We start from the raw sequence: 19,119 nt of genomic DNA on the forward strand, positions 1-19,119 counted from the left end.
GCTACCGCACGGCCAGCGGTACCGAAGCGCCAAGTCTAGGTCCAAGAGGCTTCAAAACAGCTTCTACCCCCAAGCCATAAGACTCCTGAACATCTAATCAAATGGCTACCCAGACTATTTTAATTTCCCCCCCCCCACACACTTTTACACTGCTGCTACTCTCTGTTATCATCTATGCATAGTCACTTTAATAACTCTACCTACATATTTAATAACTCTACCTCTACATATTACCTCAACTAACCGGTGCCCCCGCCCATTGACTCTGTACCGGTATCCCCCGTATATAGTCTCGCTATTGTTATTTAACTGCTGCTCTTTAATTACTTGTAACTTTAATTCTTATCCGTATTTTTTTAAACTGCATTGTTGGTTAGTAATTAAGCATTTCACTGCAAGGTCTAAACCTGATGTATTCGGCGCATGTGACTAATACAATTTGATGTCAGTGCTAGAGTTGGCTCCAATCTTGCCCCTGCATGCCCTGCTAGCACAGCATTTCTGCTGCTTACTTTCCTATATGATAAGGACACGTACCCTGCGTGCCAGTCCCAGGGCGATGTAGCACTTCTCTCCTGCATCAGTGATCTCCAGCTCATAGTAGTGGCAGCGTGTGTTGAGGGGTAGACGGGCCTGGGCCAAACCCACATCCACGATGCTTTTCCCTTTACCCATGTACTCCAACACCTGAGGGGCAGAAGGGCGGTATCACACAACACAATAAGGCAACTATCTATAAATAAATAAATATAAATTAAACTAATTGAAAACCCAATCTTGCACTTTCAGTACAATTTAACAGCATTAAGGATACAGGGCCAGGGACGTAGAGAAGAAGCACATTCTTCTCAGCACACAACTACCCTCAGGACAAGAACAACAGACCATTTATGATATGATTATGTCATATATTGACGATAACAACACACTGTTGGCTCAGCACAACAAAAGAAAACACGTACATTTTGGCCTGCAGTCTATTCTCATTTAACCTGAGGAAGAAAGAAAAAATAACAAGGCATAGAACTGTGCTAATTACCTTCAACTAATGAAGGCAAACCCTCAAAACTGTTTTCAGTGTGAATGTATTCAGGGGTTGGGCGGTATCCAGATTTTCATACCGTTCCTGTTCTATAATGGGTTATACATATTACCGGCAGTGCACACAAGGGCGCTATTTATTTCCAACGCTTTTTGTTGTTGGCGATATTTTAAAAATGCTTACAAAGGCTAACAAATTACTAGTTAATTCCCATAGTGGATGCTAGCTAACAAGTGCAATCAAACAAACTAATTGCAAGGACAGACAACCCAGCTCCTATCTTAAAAGGCTACTCACAGTTGTGCTGCACACACAAAACTAATTTAGGCAACAGGGATCCTGAAATCAGGATTGATTGTCTCTGCTGTAACCAAGAAGCTTGATCATGCAAGCTAGCAACTTAGCTAGCAAGTTAGGGACAGTAAGACATTTACTGTAAGGGGGTTAGGGGGTGGCCTAAAAAAGGGGAGGGTTGTCTAACTTTGTTTTGTTGCATAGGGGAGGGTAGAGTTCCCCCCCCCCCCCCTGGTTTGCACTCACTCTTTTGTAGGTTTTACTATATAATTTCTTCCATAGTAGCCAAATGTTCTTACCTGTTTGCATGGCCTCTTCTATATTAAGATGCTTTGGTACTTCCCTTATGCACTATGCTTTTCCACATGCTAACTTTGACTATACCACAGGTCAATATAGTCTACCAATCTAACTGTCTATCCTGCCCTCTATCCACCATTCACAGTGACAATATTGGTAGGTGGATGTCAAGATCTGCAATAGGCTAACTACCAATCACACCACACATAAAAGCATTCAAAGCTGCATAAAAGTTCAACATAATATAAAAACGAACAAATAGAAATAGCTGACAGGCAGTGGTGAGGCCAGGTGTATCATTGCGCATGAAAGAACTCAAAAAGCTCCTCTATTGATCTCGTTTAGGGACAATACAATTATCCTTTCTAGACTCGTCTATAACAAACACCACAATGCAATGAATAATTGAATTATTGTTTTCAAGTGAGTACAAAATTCTCCTCTAGGCTGCAGTGAAAATGTCATTTGAATAACGGCACAAAATGTTTTCATTCCATTTGGATCAGTTGTGGTTCTACTCTCCACAGTTTATAAGGTCTAGAAAGTCACAGTAGCAGGTCAGACTGGCTGTATTCTCACTTCTGATAGTGAGATGCCTGTTGCATATTTTCATTCTCCCAAATCGTCCTATAATAATGTGGCCACATGCTCCAGGCAGGCCAGTTATTTAGGAAAGCTTAACAACAACACAGAGTTGCACATGGGATAAACAATCGTCCAGTCAATAACACAATAGAAAATATGTATACAGTGTGTGCAAATGAAGTAAGGAGGTAAGGCAATAAATAAGCCATAGTGGTGAAGTAATTACAATTTAACAATCAACACTGGAGTGATAGATGTGCAGATGAGGATGTGCAAGTAGAAATACCATTGTGCAAAAGAGCAGAAAAAAAACAAAAAACAAATATGGGGATGAGGTAGGTAATTGGGTGGATGGGCTATTTACAGATGGGTTGTGTACAGGTGCAGCGATCGGTAAGCTGCTCTGACAGCCGATGCTTGAAGTTAGTGAGGGAGATATGAGTCTCCAACTTCAGTGATTTTTGCAATTCGTTCCAGTCATTGGCAGCAGAGAAGGAAAGGCAACCAAAGGAGGTGTTGGCTTTGGGGATGACCAGTGAAATATACCTGCTAGAGCACGTGCTACGGGTGGGTGTTGCTATGGTGACCAGTGAGCTGAGATAAGGCGGAGCTTTATCTAGCAAAGACTTATAGATGACCTGGAGCCAGTGGGTTTGGCTATGAATATGTAGCGAGGACCAGGTTGCAATGGTGTATAGTATATGGGGCTTTGGTGACAAAGTGATAACTGTGATAGACTGCATTCCATTTGCTGAGTAGTATGTTGGAGGCTATTTTGTAAATGACATCGCCGAAGTCAATGATCGGTAGGAGAGTCAGTTTTACGAGGGTATGTTTGGCAGCATGAGTAAAGGAGGCTTTGTTGCGAAATAGGAAGCCGATTCTAGATTTAATTTGGGATTGGAGATGCTTAATTTGAGTCTAGAAGGAGAGTTTACAGTCTAGCCAGACACCTAGGTATTTATAGTTGTCCACATATTCTAAGTCAGAAACGTCCAGAGTAGTGATGCTAGTCGGGCAGGCAGGTGTGGGCAGCGATCGGTTTAAGAGCATGCATTTAGTTTTACTACCGTTTAAGAGCAGTCGGAGGCCACGGAAGGAGTATTGTATGGCATTGAAGCTCGTTTGGAGGTTTGTTAACACAGTGTCGAAAGAAGGGCCAGAGGTATACAGAATGGTGCCGTGACTATCCCAGTGCACATAGAACCTAACACTTTAATATAGCCTAAATATTAATAATGAAACTTTATTATGTGTCATAAACACAACCAGTCACAATGTTGTAATCTGATTAGGCTACTTCAAGTCTCCTGTAGGCATGCGCACATTCATCCAAAATATAATTCCAGTATCCTCAAAATGGCATGACATTAACCAGGTTCCATCCAACATTTTTATGGGGGTAAAGTAAGTTGGATAAAAAACGTCACGACAAGCCTAATGGAAACAGCAAATTTGTTGGTAAACTTTCCAAATGTCGACAAATCAAAATACGCTGGACAAGGTGGGATCTTTTTGTGTCTGTAAAATAAATTGTGTGAAAAATGTGGTGGAAATGCTTTTATGCACAAATATTAATATAATAACCATCATATCGAAGTAAACTTGGAGTCACGTGATAATATGTTGTGTGGTCCTCCCACTACAACTGTTAATTAGGCTACAGATGAAATGAATGACGATGAACTGCATAGGGTGGTAAAAGTGCCAGGAGATGAGTTTGATGCTCCTTTCAATAAGTAAATAGTCTTATTCTGGTTATATGATGATAGATGCTTGGCTGCCGTTTGACAAATACAAATAATTTTACCCCTTTGTCCATAATAATCTCATCATGTAGGCTATACATTTTCTGTAGCCTATGTGGCCAATGCAGGCACACATAATAAAGCCATGAATAGTGGTAGAATTAATCTCACCATTTGAAGCTCACCATCTCTGTTATTAACATGAAAAAGCGACCAAAAACATTTCATTTTGTGATGGAAGGATTTGTATGGAAAGCCATGTTGAAGCCAGAATTAGATGATGTTGTCACCCTCATAATTAGCGAAAATAGTTTTACCACAACAGAATAGCACAACACCCTTTAATTGAAGCTGAGGGAAAAAAACAAGTGGCCACGTCTCTCACAAAAACGGATTAAAAAATCTTATCACCGATATTTATTATGGAGCAGGAGAACTTATAAATTGCCTACAATAATTACAAGGACTTTTCAAGCATCAAATTGAGGAAATGTCTAATTTTCAAGGTAGGCCTATTCGAGTACTTTAATTTCTGAGTTCAAGTAGGCTACCTCAAGGCCTTTGTGTTGTTTAAAATTGCAGGTGTAACATGGAAACCCAAATGTATTTGTCGTCATTTCATTAGTAGATCATATGGTGAAGAAGCCCACTAGGCTGTAATTTGTTGTCATAATCTACAGAATAATTCATAGGAATAGCGTTGGGTGTTGCATAATAGTCTATCCTACACGATTGCGCACAGTAGACTCTGTGTCCAATCCGAGGCATAAAAACGGGAACTCATTACCTTGACGCTTTCTCAGTTAGACCTAACGAGACTCTGCTGTAAATCAAGCAGACAACAACAGATGATCAACATCAATTCGCTAGGGACATTATAAAAAACGTGGTTCCAAGCATAACTCGCTTGCGTAACAAATGAAACACAAACATTATGGACATTCCTCGCGAACAACTTTTTCCCAGCACTTTGGCAGTTGTTGCATCGCATGCGGTATAACGGTATAGCTGTTTGTCACATGGCTGTCATTCAGAAAAGTCCTTTCTGTATCAGATGATGTGTGAAAATATCATGGCGTAATTAAACAGCTCAACACCAAATGCACATCCAACAAGTATTATGCATAATTATTGAAGAACCAAGGTAAGGTGCCTCTCAGTTTGAAGCATTCGATTTTGCAAGTTAAGAAGCATTCGATTTTTCAATCACATACATTTCGGGGGATTTGTGTGCGCATGAAAACTGTTTTCACCCCGTAACATAAGGGAGACACGAAATGTTACGTTACACTGCATTTCTGAGTTCTTTATACAGAAAACGGTCCGACAGCTAGATCCAGGACTCTTACAGTGTTCAAGTTAAATGTCTAATTTAACTGATTAATGCTTAATATATCATATAACGAAAACTTACACTGACATAAATGCAGGGACAGAAAAGTAATATTTTATGTCACACGATTTTGGACAAATCCATCAAGATACCAACCATGAGGGTTTAAACATAGATTTAAAATCAATTCGTGTATTTTATTGAATAACTATGTTCCCCCCTGATATCTTAACGTAATTATATATATTTTTAAATGGCAGATTATTATCAACAGCTGTAACAAGTTGTCCAGCGTAGGAAATCCTCACTGGTACCCTAGTTTATAGAAAGACCAATATGCATCTTCCTTTCGACCAAAACCCACCACTGGAGTGCGCAGCAAAATAGCTCTATTTTCATGTCATTAGACCATAGCACCGGTTACAATCCAAGCATTTACATTTGTTCGATGACATAAAAATAAAGCTCTTTGGCCATGCACACCAGTGGTGGGTTTTGCATCGAAACAAGGATGCATATGCAGAAAAGAACCCCATATCAACTGAAAAATATGGTGGTGGATCTTTGATGTTATGGGGCTATTTTGCTTCCACTGGTCCTGGGGCTCTTGTTAAGGTCAACGGCATCATGAATTTTAGCCAGTAACAGGACATTTTAGCCAAAAACCTATTTTGCCTCTGCCAGGAGGCTGAAACTTGGCAGTAACAAGTACATCCTCCAGCAAGAAAATAACCCCAAGCACACATCAAAATCCACAAAGAAGGTTCATTGACCATAAAATCAACATTTTGCAAGGCCATCTCAGTCCCCAGACTTGAACTCCAATTGAAAACCTGTGGTTTGAATTGATGAGGGCAGTCCATAAGTGCAGAGACGGTTATCAAGTAACTGGAAAAATTCTGTATGGATGAATGGTCTAAGATCCCTTGTTCTCCAATCTCAGAAAACATTTTAGAAAAAGGCTCAGTGCCATTATCCTCGCAAGGCGAGCTATTGAAAGGTGTTGAAAACAGGGATGCCAATCATTTTGACCCCCATCTTTTTGAGAAAAAAATATGACTTGTGCAACAAAATCTATTTATCTGAGCAATTGTATTAATATAAAATAACAATTTCCCCAAAACATTGGAGCATACAATAGAGATCAAAACAGTATTTTTAATCTTTATCAAGGTTGTCAATAATTTTGGAAGTTACTTTTTTGGGGAGGATGGTATTGAAAATCATTGTGTGGGTATTTCAAAGTACCCCTGTATACGGTATATACGGTACACCACCCAAGCCAAGAATGTACCATTTGTACCATGGACAAATTTAGGTTACAACAGATCTCTCTGTGGTGCTTGTGAAACTATAGAATCAGGCAGACATGTACAGACACACACACACCCTCAGATAGGAATATTATACCAGTGGAGGTCGATGGGGCCATGGGCTCTTGAAGGCTTTTAGAGGCCAGGTCATGAGAGCGACAGACATGAGAATCGATTTGACTGTCTATTCAATTGAACAATTCCACTTGACTCCTCCTGTAGTGCTTTTTATACCCATTTATCATTGAGCCAATCCAACTGAAACAGGCCTAAGGCTACTGTGGCTCGCCAGGTAAAACTCTCTCAAACATAACAAAATCTCTCTGATTGCAACCAGACTGGTGGGCCAGGAACAATCTGGCATGACTTGATCAGAATCTGTAGAGCTGACAGGAGCACACGTTCCTGTACCATGTTCCTGTACACATGTTCCTGTACACATGTTCCTGTACACATGTTCCTGTATACATGTTCCTGTACACATGTTCCTGTGCACATGTTCCTGTACTCTCCTCTAATTATAGAGTAGAGTACTATAATTGTCAATTGAGGAAAGTGTTCTCAGGTTGGAGCTAATGTGACAAATGAAATGGTCGACAAGCAAATGTGGTGGCCAATTAGGATGTCCATAATGAACAATAACAGCTTACCAGTCCAGATGAGAAAACAGAGAAGCTAAGAGGTCAAAGGGGACTGAGGTACTCCTCTCTGCCATCTCATTGATAGAGTATAAATCAAGCAAAAAAAACATTGATGGCCCGGTCATATCAATACAACTCAATGAGGTAGTCTATCTGATTCATGACCTCATTCCTCTCATAGCTTCGTTTCCCTGGTCGTTTGCTAACTACATTCAGCATTAATAACTGATCATTAATCCAACGTGACCTTGATTTGACTCTAGACATGCTTCATCTGCCAGAGAACCATGGTTCCCATCTTAAACAAATACAAAAACAGCCGTGACATGTTCTGCTTGTCTGTTGTGAAAGGATTAACGTACATGGTGTACGTGTCAGACTGCACTGTGTGTGACCCTTTCCCTCTGCCTTGATTAGCAAAGAGAATAGACAAGTACTGTAAATTATCGTTATTATTACTTTACCACAATCTGTCAATGCCACTATATTCCTTTTCCTTTCTGTAGAGCAATTACCGGCTTACCAACCAACTCTATCAACCTTTCTATTTTGTCTTCCTATTCCTCCCTCCTTGACCTTGTCCTTCTGAACTTTGAAGAAAAAAGAAAAATATAATATTGATGGATGTGAACTTGATCGTGATATTTCTTCCATGTAAATGTATTTCCTATATATCATGTCTGTGTTAGTGTTGCTTTCCGTCCCTCTCCTCACCCCAACCTGAGCTTGAACCAGGGACTCTCTGAACACATCGACACCCTCAAAGCATCGTTACCTATCGCTCCACAAAAGCCGCAGCCATTGTAGCGCAAGGGAAACAACTACTTCAAGGTCTTAGAGCAAGTGATATCACCGATTGAAACGCTACTAGCGCACACCGCTAACTAGCTAGCCATTTCACACAGGCTACTTCTTTGACGAACAAGTAGGGCTCATAGGTCTAATGACACCTTCCTAATGCAGAGTAATGGACTGTTTGTGTCTGTGGTCACGTTTAAAGGTGCTGGCCCTCCCTGTAGCAGTCAGAAGGATCCGGTGGGTGTGATGACAGATCGCTAAATCTCACTCTCTCTGATCCTCAAGGTGTGTGTGTGTGTGTGAGTGTAGAGGAATGTTGGCAAGGTAAAGCACTTATTTTGTTGAACCGCTCGCTGCCTCAGCAACAGGTACAGTGAGAAGGCCGTGTTAATTTATCGATCTGTGTCGTTTTGTCAGCAGAGGCAGCAGGGCTGACCTTGGTGAACTTTATGACATCGGACTCACCGCTAATAGCTGGTCTAACATTTAAGTATAATTTAAATAGTTATTCCAATGCATATTTAAATTGCACCAACCACATATATAATAAAATGAAGAAGACTATGACCCTGATGAACCATCTGTCTTGCAGGGCACGTGCACATGCATCTGACTTTCATCTGGTAGACAATTGATAGATTACATTTCTTGAGGGAAAACAACATTCCTGTTTAAACAACGACCAAAGATAACAGCAGTTTACAATCCTTTAGATGCCCCTGAGGTCATAGGCATCATGTCAGGTAGAATCATCTCTAGCGTTATAGATTGACTAAAAGATGCTGCAAGAGTTAATGGGAAAATTGTGCAAGGCCCAGTTCAAAATTGTGACATACATGTGTTAGACAAAGTTTCAAACAGAGTCTGAGTTTACCTATGGCAATGCAGAGTGGAATCTCATTTTGCTCATCTTCCATGTTCTCATAAATATGTGAGTTCCCATAAATACTGTCTTTTAGCACGTCGTCTTGACAGATCACTCCGGTCCGTATTGAACAACCAGTCATTACCAGAGCAAATAAGGTCATTTTGAGGGCAGATGTGGGGTTGGAGGTAGGGCTGAGTCGGTGACCGTATTACTGCCACACCAGTAGTCATGACCGCAGTTAAATTAAACGTGACTGTTGAGTCACGGTTATCTCCTCTTATGCACTCTGGACATGCGTTGGCAGTATCCAACTCGCTAATGATCATCAGGTTGCTCATGGCTTGCTACTCAGGGCTCTACTGTCCCTCTAACCACACTGACATCAATGCAAATGCAATCTAAAATCACAACAAACATTTATCATCAAAACAGTCTCAAGACTTTCAATCTCACCTCACTGTAATAAATCAATTGAAGAAGGGTTGAAACTGAGTGGAAAACATGGTCGTTCTGGATGTTGTTTCAAAGCCAAACACAAGCAAATGGACAGTGCTTTGAAGGTGACGATTAATTCAAAACCCTTCACTGTCCGGACACAACTCGCCCAAGGTTCCGTTCACCCGGTCTCCAGCTGCTGACCCGGGACCTCAAACATCGCTTCACCACAGCTCCCATCCTGATTCATCCTGACCCATCTTGTCAGTTCGTGGTGGAGGCCGATGCTTCAGATGTCAGAGTGGGGGCTGTCTGGTCCCAGCGTTCTGCCCTTGACCTCAAGCTACATCCCTGCGCCTTCTCCAATCGCCTCAATGCCACGGAAAGGAACTACGACGTGGGGGAATCGTGGCTGGCTGGAGGGGGCAGAACATCCGTTCATCGTGTGGACTGACCACAAGTACCTGGAGTATCTCCCCACCGCCAAGCACCTCAACTCCAGGCAAGCCAAATGGGCCCTGCTGTTCAAACGGTTCAACTTCTCCCTCTCATACCAGCCGGGATCTAAGAGTGTCAAGCCGGATGCACTGTCCCACTGCTATAGCCCCACGATTACTACCCCGGAACCCGAGACCATCCTTCCCACTTCATGGCAACGGCACTCAGCTGTGGAATCGGGAAGCAGGTCCGTGAGGCGCAGCGTTCCCAGCCGATGCAAGCCGAAGAACACCATCCCAACCGCGAAGCACGGGGGTGGCAGCATCATGCTGTGGGGGTGCTTTGCTGCGGGAGGGAAAATTATGTGGCTTTATCGAAGCAACATCTCAAGACATCAGTCAGGAAATTAAAGCTTGGTCGCAAATGGGTCTTCCAAATTGACCATTTTTTATTTAAAAAAATATTTAACCTTTATTTAACCAGGTAAGCTAGTTGAGAACAAGTTCTTATTTGCAACTGCGACCTGGCCAAGATAAAGCATAGCAGTTCGACACATACAACAACACAGAGTTATACATGGAATGAACAAAACATACAATCAGTAATACAGTAGAAAAAAAGTCTATATACAGTTAGTGCAAATTAGGTCAAATAAGGGAGAACCGCTAACCTCATCCTGTGCTAACCTCAACTGGTTACCCAGAGATGGTAAGCCTCAGCCCAATGGGTATCCTTCCTACACCATGGGCAAGTCAAGGCCGTGTCCACAACCATTTCTAGCAACCATCTAGCCTACCTTTTCTGGATGCCACACAGCAGCAATGTTATGTGGGAGACTGTTTCATCATCTGAGCAAAACATAACCATGCAGTTCTGTGTCGACACCTTCTTCATTCCTTGGGTATGTCACCACCTCTTAATACAATAATTGTTTTAAAACGCCCCAGGCAGGTTTTAGCCCTGACCCCAGTACTATGCTACGCTGGAACCAACACGTACACACACATATACGCAATACATATAACACATAGGCTTGATGCAAAATAGGCATCCATCCAGCCACATACCCACAGGCAAGCACTGCGCACACACACACACACACACACACACACACACACACACACACACACACACACTTTCCACATATTCCGTATGAGGAGTTCCCACCCTGGCATGAACATGGCTAGAATATTTTCCGAATAATCTAAATCATGTTCTCCACTATATTTCACGAGGTGTGACACATCAGGACATGACATTCCGCTTTAAGATCAGATGCCAGAATATATTTTTTCCTTTCCTGGCTTTGGAGTTAGCCTACCAAAAATGTAATTGGGTGCTGTCTCCACATTGTGTAAGTGGTGTGGTTGGGATTACCCCTTGTCAGGGTCAATGTGGAGTGGACACAGAGTTTGGACAGCGGTTGGACGGACGGACAGTGGTTTTGTAATTCAAAGTAAAGGAGGTATGCAGGTTCTCCTTGCCTGCCCCAGGGTCATTCAGCTGCACTCTCTAACCCTGCACTTGTCATGTTTTGTGTTTTTCGTGGACCCCAGGAAGAGTTGCTGCTGCTTCTGCAAAAGCTAATGGGGATCCTAATAAACAGTCACTATGAACCTGCTGGCCTCTGTGAATTTTACCTATAAGATAGGTAATTTGACCTATTTTTCCTACAGTGCCTTCAGAAAGTATTCAAACCCCTCGACTTTTTCCACATTTTGTTGTGTTACTGCCGGAATTTTAAATGGATTCAATTTAGATTTTGTCATCACATAACACCTCAATGTCAAAGTGGAGTTGTTTTTCATATTTTCTTACATATTAATTAAAAATTAAAATCTGAAATGTCTTGGGTTAATAAGAATTCAACCCCTTTGTTATGGCGAGCCTAAATAAGTTCCGGAATAAAAATGTGCTTAACAAGTCACATAATAAGTTGCATGGACTCACTCTGTGCAATAATAGTGTTTAACATGATTTTTGAATAACGACATCATCTCTGTACCCCACACATACAGATAATGGTAAGGTCCCTCAGTCGAGCAGTGAATATCAAACACAGATTCAACCACAAAGCCAGGGAGGTTTTCCAATGCCTCGAAAAGAAATGCACCTATTGGCAGACATTGAATATCCCTTTCAGCATGGTGAAGTTATTAATTACACTTTGGATAGTGTATCAATACACTCAGTCACTACAAAGATACAGGCATCCATCCTAACACAGTTGCAGAAGAGGAAGGAAATCGCTCAGGGATATCACCATGAGGCCAATGGTGACTTTAAAACAGAGTTTAATGGCTGTGATAAGAGAAAACTGAGGACAGATCAACAACATTGTAGTTACTCCACAATACTAACCTTATTGATGGATTAAAAAGAAGAAAGCCTGTACAGTATACAAATATTCCAAAATATGCATCCTGTTTGCAATAAGGCACTCAAGTAATACTGCAAAAAATGTGGATAAACTATTTATCCTGAATACAAAGTGTTATGTTTGTGGCAAATCCAATAGAACATTGCTTAAAAATATGGAGAGTGGTACTCAGTATAGTGGTGGCAGCATCATGTTATGGGTATGCTTGTAATTGTTAAGGAATGGGGAGTTTTTCCACAATAAAAAACAAAATTGGAATGGAGCTAAGCACAGGCAAAATCCGAGAGAAAAACCTGGTTCAGTCTGTTTTCCAACAGATATTGCGAGATGAATTCACCTTTCAGCAGGACAATAACCTAAAACACAAGACCAAATCTACATTGGAGTTGCTTACCAAGAAGTCAGTGAACGTTCCTGAGTGGCCAGTTTTGACTTAAATCAACTTGAAAATCTATGGCAAGACTTGAAAATGGTTGTCAGCAGGGTTGGAAATTAACACCCGCCAAATGCGGGTACATTTAGTCATTGGTGGGTAAGAATGTATATTTCTCTAGCCACGTTGGCAGGTGGTCACACAGAGCATTTGGGAACCGTAAAAAAAAAAATCCAAAGCCAATATGTAGCGTTTGGTCAAATTGACAAGGCTACTAAAGTGTGACTTTGTCCTCATGTTTCTTGGCAAGTTACATCGTTTTGTTCACGTGCTATGTTGTTTGGCATGTGGACCAAAAAGTTAATTTCCCACTCTGATAGCTCTAAGACTTAAAGGTGCTGCATGGTCAATTCGACGTCTGCATTGGCCGTGCAGCATTTACGGTGAAGTCAGGTCAGTCATTCTTATTGCGCTTCCGGGAACAGTGCAGAGCTGTTATGAAGGAAGTTGTCAACCAATCATGCCAATGTGGGGCTATACGGAGCCCTCCGCATTGTTACAAAATTTGGGAGGCTTACGGCGATGCAGTACCGAGCTGAAATTTGGCCTCTGCATGCCTCCGGAGGCTCCGCAATTGCAGCACACCCTCCATACGGAGCCTCAGACCACATTTTCGAATCAAGCATAAATGAACACTTAGCCAGTAAGACTCATAGCTGTAAGATGCTTCTACAAAGTATTGACTTAGAAATTAAGTACAGAAATATCTAATTTACATAAATATTAATTCCCCTAATACATTTACAAAAACATCACTTTTTTACTTTGTCATTATGGGGTATTGTGTGTAGAACTAAAACAGAGATGGTAAGCCTCAGCCCAATGGTTATCCTTCCTACACCATGGGCAAGTCAGGGCTGTGCCCACAATCATGTCTAGCCACCATCTAGCCAACCTTTGCAGGATGCCACACAGCAGCAATGTTATGTGGGAGACGGTTTCATCATCTGAGCAAAATACAACTATGCAGTTCTGTCAACATAGCCATGCAGTTCTGTCAAAACATAACCATGCAGTTCTGTCAAAACATAACCATGCAGTTCTGTCAAAACATAACCATGCAGTTCTGTCAACATAGCCATGCAGTTCTGTCAAAACATAACCATGCAGTTCTGTCAAAACATAACCATGCAGTTCTGTCAACATAGCCATGCAGTTCTGTCAAAACATAACCATGCAGTTCTGTCAACATAGCCATGCAGTACTGTCAAAACATAACCATGCAGTTCTGTCAAAACATAACCATGCAGTTCTGTCAAAACATAACCATGCAGTTCTGTCAAAACATAACCATGCAGTTCTGTCAAAACATAACCATGCAGTTCTGTCAAAACATAACCATGCAGTTCTGTCAAAACATAACCATGCACTTCTGTAAAAACATAACCATGCACTTCTGTAAAAACATAACCATGCACTTCTGTCAAAACATAACCATGCAGTTCTGTAAAAACATAACCATGCACTTCTGTCAAAACATAACCATGCAGTTCTGTCAAAACATAACCATGCAGTTCTGTCAAAACATAACCATTCAGTTCTGTCAAAACATAGCCATGCAGTTCTGTCAAAACATAGCCATGCAGTTCTGTCAAAACATAACCATGCAGTTTTGTGTCAACACCTTCATTCCTTGGGTATGTCACCACCTCTTAATACAATAATTGTTTTAAAACGCTCCAGGCAGGTTTTAGTCCTAATGCCAGGACTATGCTACGCTGGAACCAACACGTACACACACAATACACATAGGCTTGATGCACAATAGTCATCCATCCAGCCACAGATCCACATTCACACAGGCAAGCACTGCAGACAGACACACAGACTTTCCACATATCCCGCATGAGGAGTTCCCACCCTGGCATAAATATGGCTAGAATATTTTCAGAATAATCTAATCATGTTCTCCACTATATTTCACGAGGTGTGACATCAGGACACGACATCCTGCTTTAAGATCAGATGCCAGAATCTATTTTTCCTTTCCTGGCTTTGGATTTAGCCTACCAAAAAAAGTAATGGGCTGCTGTCTCCACATTTGGGAAGCGTGTGAGTGGTGTGGCTGGGATTGCCACTTGCCAGGGTCAATGTGGAGTGGACACAAGGTTTCGGACAGCAGTTGAATGGACAGACAGTGTTTTTTGGCAGTTTTTTTATTTATTTATATATATATTTTATCTTTATTTAAGTCAGCAAGTCAGTTAAGAACAAATTCTTATGTTCAATGACGGCCTAGGAACAGTGGGTTAACTGCCTGTTCAGGGGCAGAACGGCAGATTCCGGTTACTAGTCCAATGCTCTAACCACTAGGCTACCCTGTTGTGGTGACGCGGTATGGGGTTGTAATTAAAAAGTGAAGGAGGTATGCAGGTTTACCTTGCCTGCCCCAGGGCCATTCAGCTGCACTCCCTAACCCTGCACAACTCTTCTACCCCCCCATGCTAACGCAGGTATGGTGTGTCTCCCCACTGAGTCAGACACCAGCCCAACAGCCTGCCTCATGACGGATACAGCCAGACAGACAACCCCCCCATCATAAATCTACATCAGAACGACAGAAAGAGAGACAGGGTGAGAGACCAAGACAGGAAAAAGAGAGCGGGACAGAGGGAGAGACAGACAGTCAGACAGGGAGATGGACACAGTGGGAGACAGACAGACAATCAAACAGACAGAAAAGACACACGGCTGCTGAGAGAGGTAGCCTAACAATTGGTGTGTCTGAGTGAGACATGGAAAATTACCCCAAGCAAAGTCAATATCCTGCCCGCATGGCATCCTTCCTTCTTATACCAACAACATCCAACCACAATTGATATTCACGCCATTAATCATTGGCGCTTTTACAGTATTTCTGATACAGTCATACATCTACTTCATTCATACCCTCCTATGCACTCAAGTACTGTACAGAGGCTGGCTACATTCTCCAACTGATACAGGAGTGTCTGCCCTTACTATGTGACTCCTGCCATGTCTGTCTCATAGTCTACATTTCCTGCCCCATTTATTTTACCATCATTCTCACTCAGTGTGAATCGTAGCAATAAAAACAACAGCAAATCCCTATTGTTTGTCAAAAGTTAATCTCCAGATCTTTAGTCTATTAATATCTTGTGTAGAGCGAGGGCAGCTGTTCTAGCCCTGCGTTGTACCAACACACTGAATCTGCAGGGAATGGCCAATTGCCCCCCCTGTACTTACTGTACTGTATCCTTGCATGCCCTGCTCTATTGGCCGCTACACCACTACACTTCTTTAAGTGTGTCTGTGCATTTCAACACCCATCTAAAGACACACAAACAGAGCTGGGCACCACCTGTCCTACAATGGGTCTCAGATGTACTGTTCCAGGAGAAACGTCCGACACAGCAGGAAAAGAGTAAGGGAGCGAGAGTGAACGAGAGAGAGAAAAGGCTAGGGAAAGCTAATATGAAGAAACCAACCAACTGAAATACGTCAAAAAAATCGAATCAAATTTATTGGTCACATACACATGGTTAGCAGATGTTACTGCGAGTGTAACGAAATGATGTGCTTCTAGTTCTGACAGTGCAACAATATCAAACAATTCCACAACAAATACCTAATACACACAAATCTAAGTAAATTAATGGAATAAAAATATTTAAATATATGGATGAGCAATGTCAGAACGCATAGGGTAAGATGCAATAGATAGTATAGAATACAGTATATACATATGAGATGAGCAATGCAAGATACAGTATGTAAACATTATTATAGAGACTAGTGTTCCATTTATACGTTTCACCAAATTAGAGTGGGTTACCTTAAACAAGTGATTTTCTTAACCACATTCTTTTAAAGGACTTTTTTTACATTCTTATTTTGGTCACTGAACTTAATGTTAATTTTCAGACATTTTCAAATATTAAAATGTGGAGTCCACGCTGATTTTGTAGTGACCTATCACTTTACATGAGCTAAGGGAAAATACCTACGGGCAGGCACTCTGCTTTTTCTCAACAAAAAAAAGTAACCATCCCAAAAGAATCATCCCAATTATATGACAAAGTTCTAATGAGGAAATGCTGTGGTTTTACACTGCTTAAAAAAAACTTACATCTCTAACTGTCAACCTAACCAAATATGGTTTCGTATGACGATACACTACATGCTCGTTGAACATCTCATTCCAAAATCCCGTTCTGTGAGCTTGTGTGGCCTACCACTTCGCGTCTGAGCCGTTGTTGCTCCTAGTTGTTTCCACTTCACAATAACAGCACTTACAGTTGACCGGGGCAGCTCTACCATGGCAGAAATATGACAAACTGACTTGTTGGACGGTGCCACGTTGAAAGTCACTGAGCTCTTCAGTACGGGCCATTCTACTGACAATGTTTGTCTATGGAGATTGCATGGCGGTGTGCTCGATTTTATACCAGTCAGCAACGGGGGTGGCTGAAATAGCCTAATTCACTAATTTAAAGGGATGTCCACATAGTGTATGTAGTAATTGCTCCAATAGAAATCCCCGATCACGCTTGTAGGCGATGTGATGGCGACGTTGGCTAGCTAAGCTCATGCACAGAAACGTGTCACCGAGTCTAACGGTCGTCTCGCGCCGAACTGGGCATGTGCAGGTCGTCAAATCAAAGGCTCTCCTTCGATATAACGTTGTTTTTGATGAAAATGAAAACGTGTCAGTTTGTCACGATCAAGATGTTGGCGTAATAACATGTACAGCTACTTAAGACATTGGGGCGAATCTAGGTTGTGGCTGGTCTGCCGAATCTGCATCGCAAGCATTCCAGGAAGTCTCGCGATGTTGGGCCACTGGGTTTAGAAACCTAACTGCAAAACGTCTAGCCCTGCTGTTGCCAGGCAACCAAAATGAAAGGTTTATTTATTTATATTGTTTTATTTAACCTTTATTTAACTAGGGAAGTCAGTTAAGAACAAATTCCTTGTTCAGGGGCAGAACGACAGATTTTTACCTTGTCAGCTCGGGGATTCGATCTAACAACCTTCAGTTACTGGCCCAACACTCTAACCACTAGGCTACCTGCCTTCACAGGTTAACAACACTAAACACCATGAATCACTGATTAGTGATATCAATAAGAAAACTATTATGAAACAATGTGAATGATTAGGTCACACCTTGACAACCCATGACATTTCTCTTGGATCTGAAGTACATGGTAGGGGGTTCAGTCAACAAAGGAAGACTCCATGCTCTCATATCAAAATTCCTTCTGAAGCAGCAAGCATTCCAGGCCTCCCCCTCAGTTTTCCACCTTAAACAGACTTTGGTAATCTATAGGTGTGTAGAGATAATCCCAGGTGTAGCTAAAGTATGAAGGCTGTTTTCACAGAGCAAGAGTAACTGCTGCCTTCAGCAAGCATGCCATTGCCAAACACAGGCAGGTATCCACTCAGCAGTTACCAACAGACACCAACATTCAAAACACACACAGACTGAAACACAGATACAAACATATAAGGACTATTTCCGATATCCACACTGGCATACTACTTGAATGAAGCAATATATTGGGCATGCATTCTAAGTGGTATGCTAGTATGGACATTGGAACTTAACCATACCCTCTCTCTTCATACAAAGGATGTTATTCATATTCATATTCTTCACTTGAAGAAGACTATGTGAATAACATTAATTATGTATGAAGTAGCCTAAAAGACAACAGGCAAAGCCAGGACCTTACTGAGCCGGTGAACCTGACGTCATGGAGACGCCCCCACTCGTCCTCGTGGCTGTCCACTATCATCAGTCCGTCTTCCTTCTCCATCCCCCACTCCACTTGCAGGTCCAGCTGCACCTCCTCCCCCAGGGAGTGCATCCCCACGGCCGGGTAGAGCGCCTCTGGAGACGCTGGGACCACCACCGTGCCCACCTAAACGCAAACACAATGTTACTAATATGTCATACGGGTGACAGAGATTGAGTCTGGACCAGCAAGAGCTGGAGCAAGCAAGAGCTAGATTGTATGTAGTAGGCATATGTGTGTGAAAGAGACTAAAATCTTAGCTTACTTCTTTTCCATTTTTGGTGAAGAAGACCGTCGTTTGTCTGTCCTCGAATGCCTCTAGGTAGATCCCACAGCCAATACGATCGCCACAATTACACTTGGGACCAAACTGCTGTCCAATAGTGTTCCCATTGTACAGCCTGTGGATTGCCAGAGGTGAGAAGTGAGGGTGCTGGCTGAGCCACAGCTCGGGCAGCTATATACAGTCAGGTCCATAATTATTGGCACACTTGATACAAAATTAGCAAAACAGACTGTCTGAAATAAATAATACAAATACTGAGCTATGTTGCATGCGCCAGAAATATTGAAAATGATATTATTTTATACTAACACAATTGCTCAGAGAGAGATTTTGTTTAACAAGTAATAAATAATTATTGGAAACCCTCTTTTCAGTACTCAAGCACCTTACACTGTAACGGTTTTCTTGATGCGAAGGAGAGTCGGACCAAAATGCGGCGTGTAGATTGCGATCCATGTTTATT

General features: G+C 41.9%; 1 protein-coding gene across 1 annotated transcript in view; it reads right to left on the reverse strand.

The window, feature by feature from the left end:
* The window catches only part of LOC139414374 (SPRY domain-containing protein 3-like), a 67,562-nt gene that overhangs the window by 15,861 nt on the left and 32,582 nt on the right, over positions 1–19,119 (reverse strand). The window contains exons 5-7 of the mRNA XM_071162289.1: positions 18,636–18,771; positions 18,308–18,496; positions 538–687 (exon numbers count right to left, since the gene is read on the reverse strand). Coding sequence (XP_071018390.1) covers positions 538–687; positions 18,308–18,496; positions 18,636–18,771 — 475 coding nt within the window. The remainder of the gene's footprint in view (positions 1–537; positions 688–18,307; positions 18,497–18,635; positions 18,772–19,119) is intronic.

This window comes from Oncorhynchus clarkii, chromosome 7, assembly GCF_045791955.1.
Source record: "Oncorhynchus clarkii lewisi isolate Uvic-CL-2024 chromosome 7, UVic_Ocla_1.0, whole genome shotgun sequence".
Classification (NCBI taxonomy): domain Eukaryota; kingdom Metazoa; phylum Chordata; class Actinopteri; order Salmoniformes; family Salmonidae; genus Oncorhynchus; species Oncorhynchus clarkii.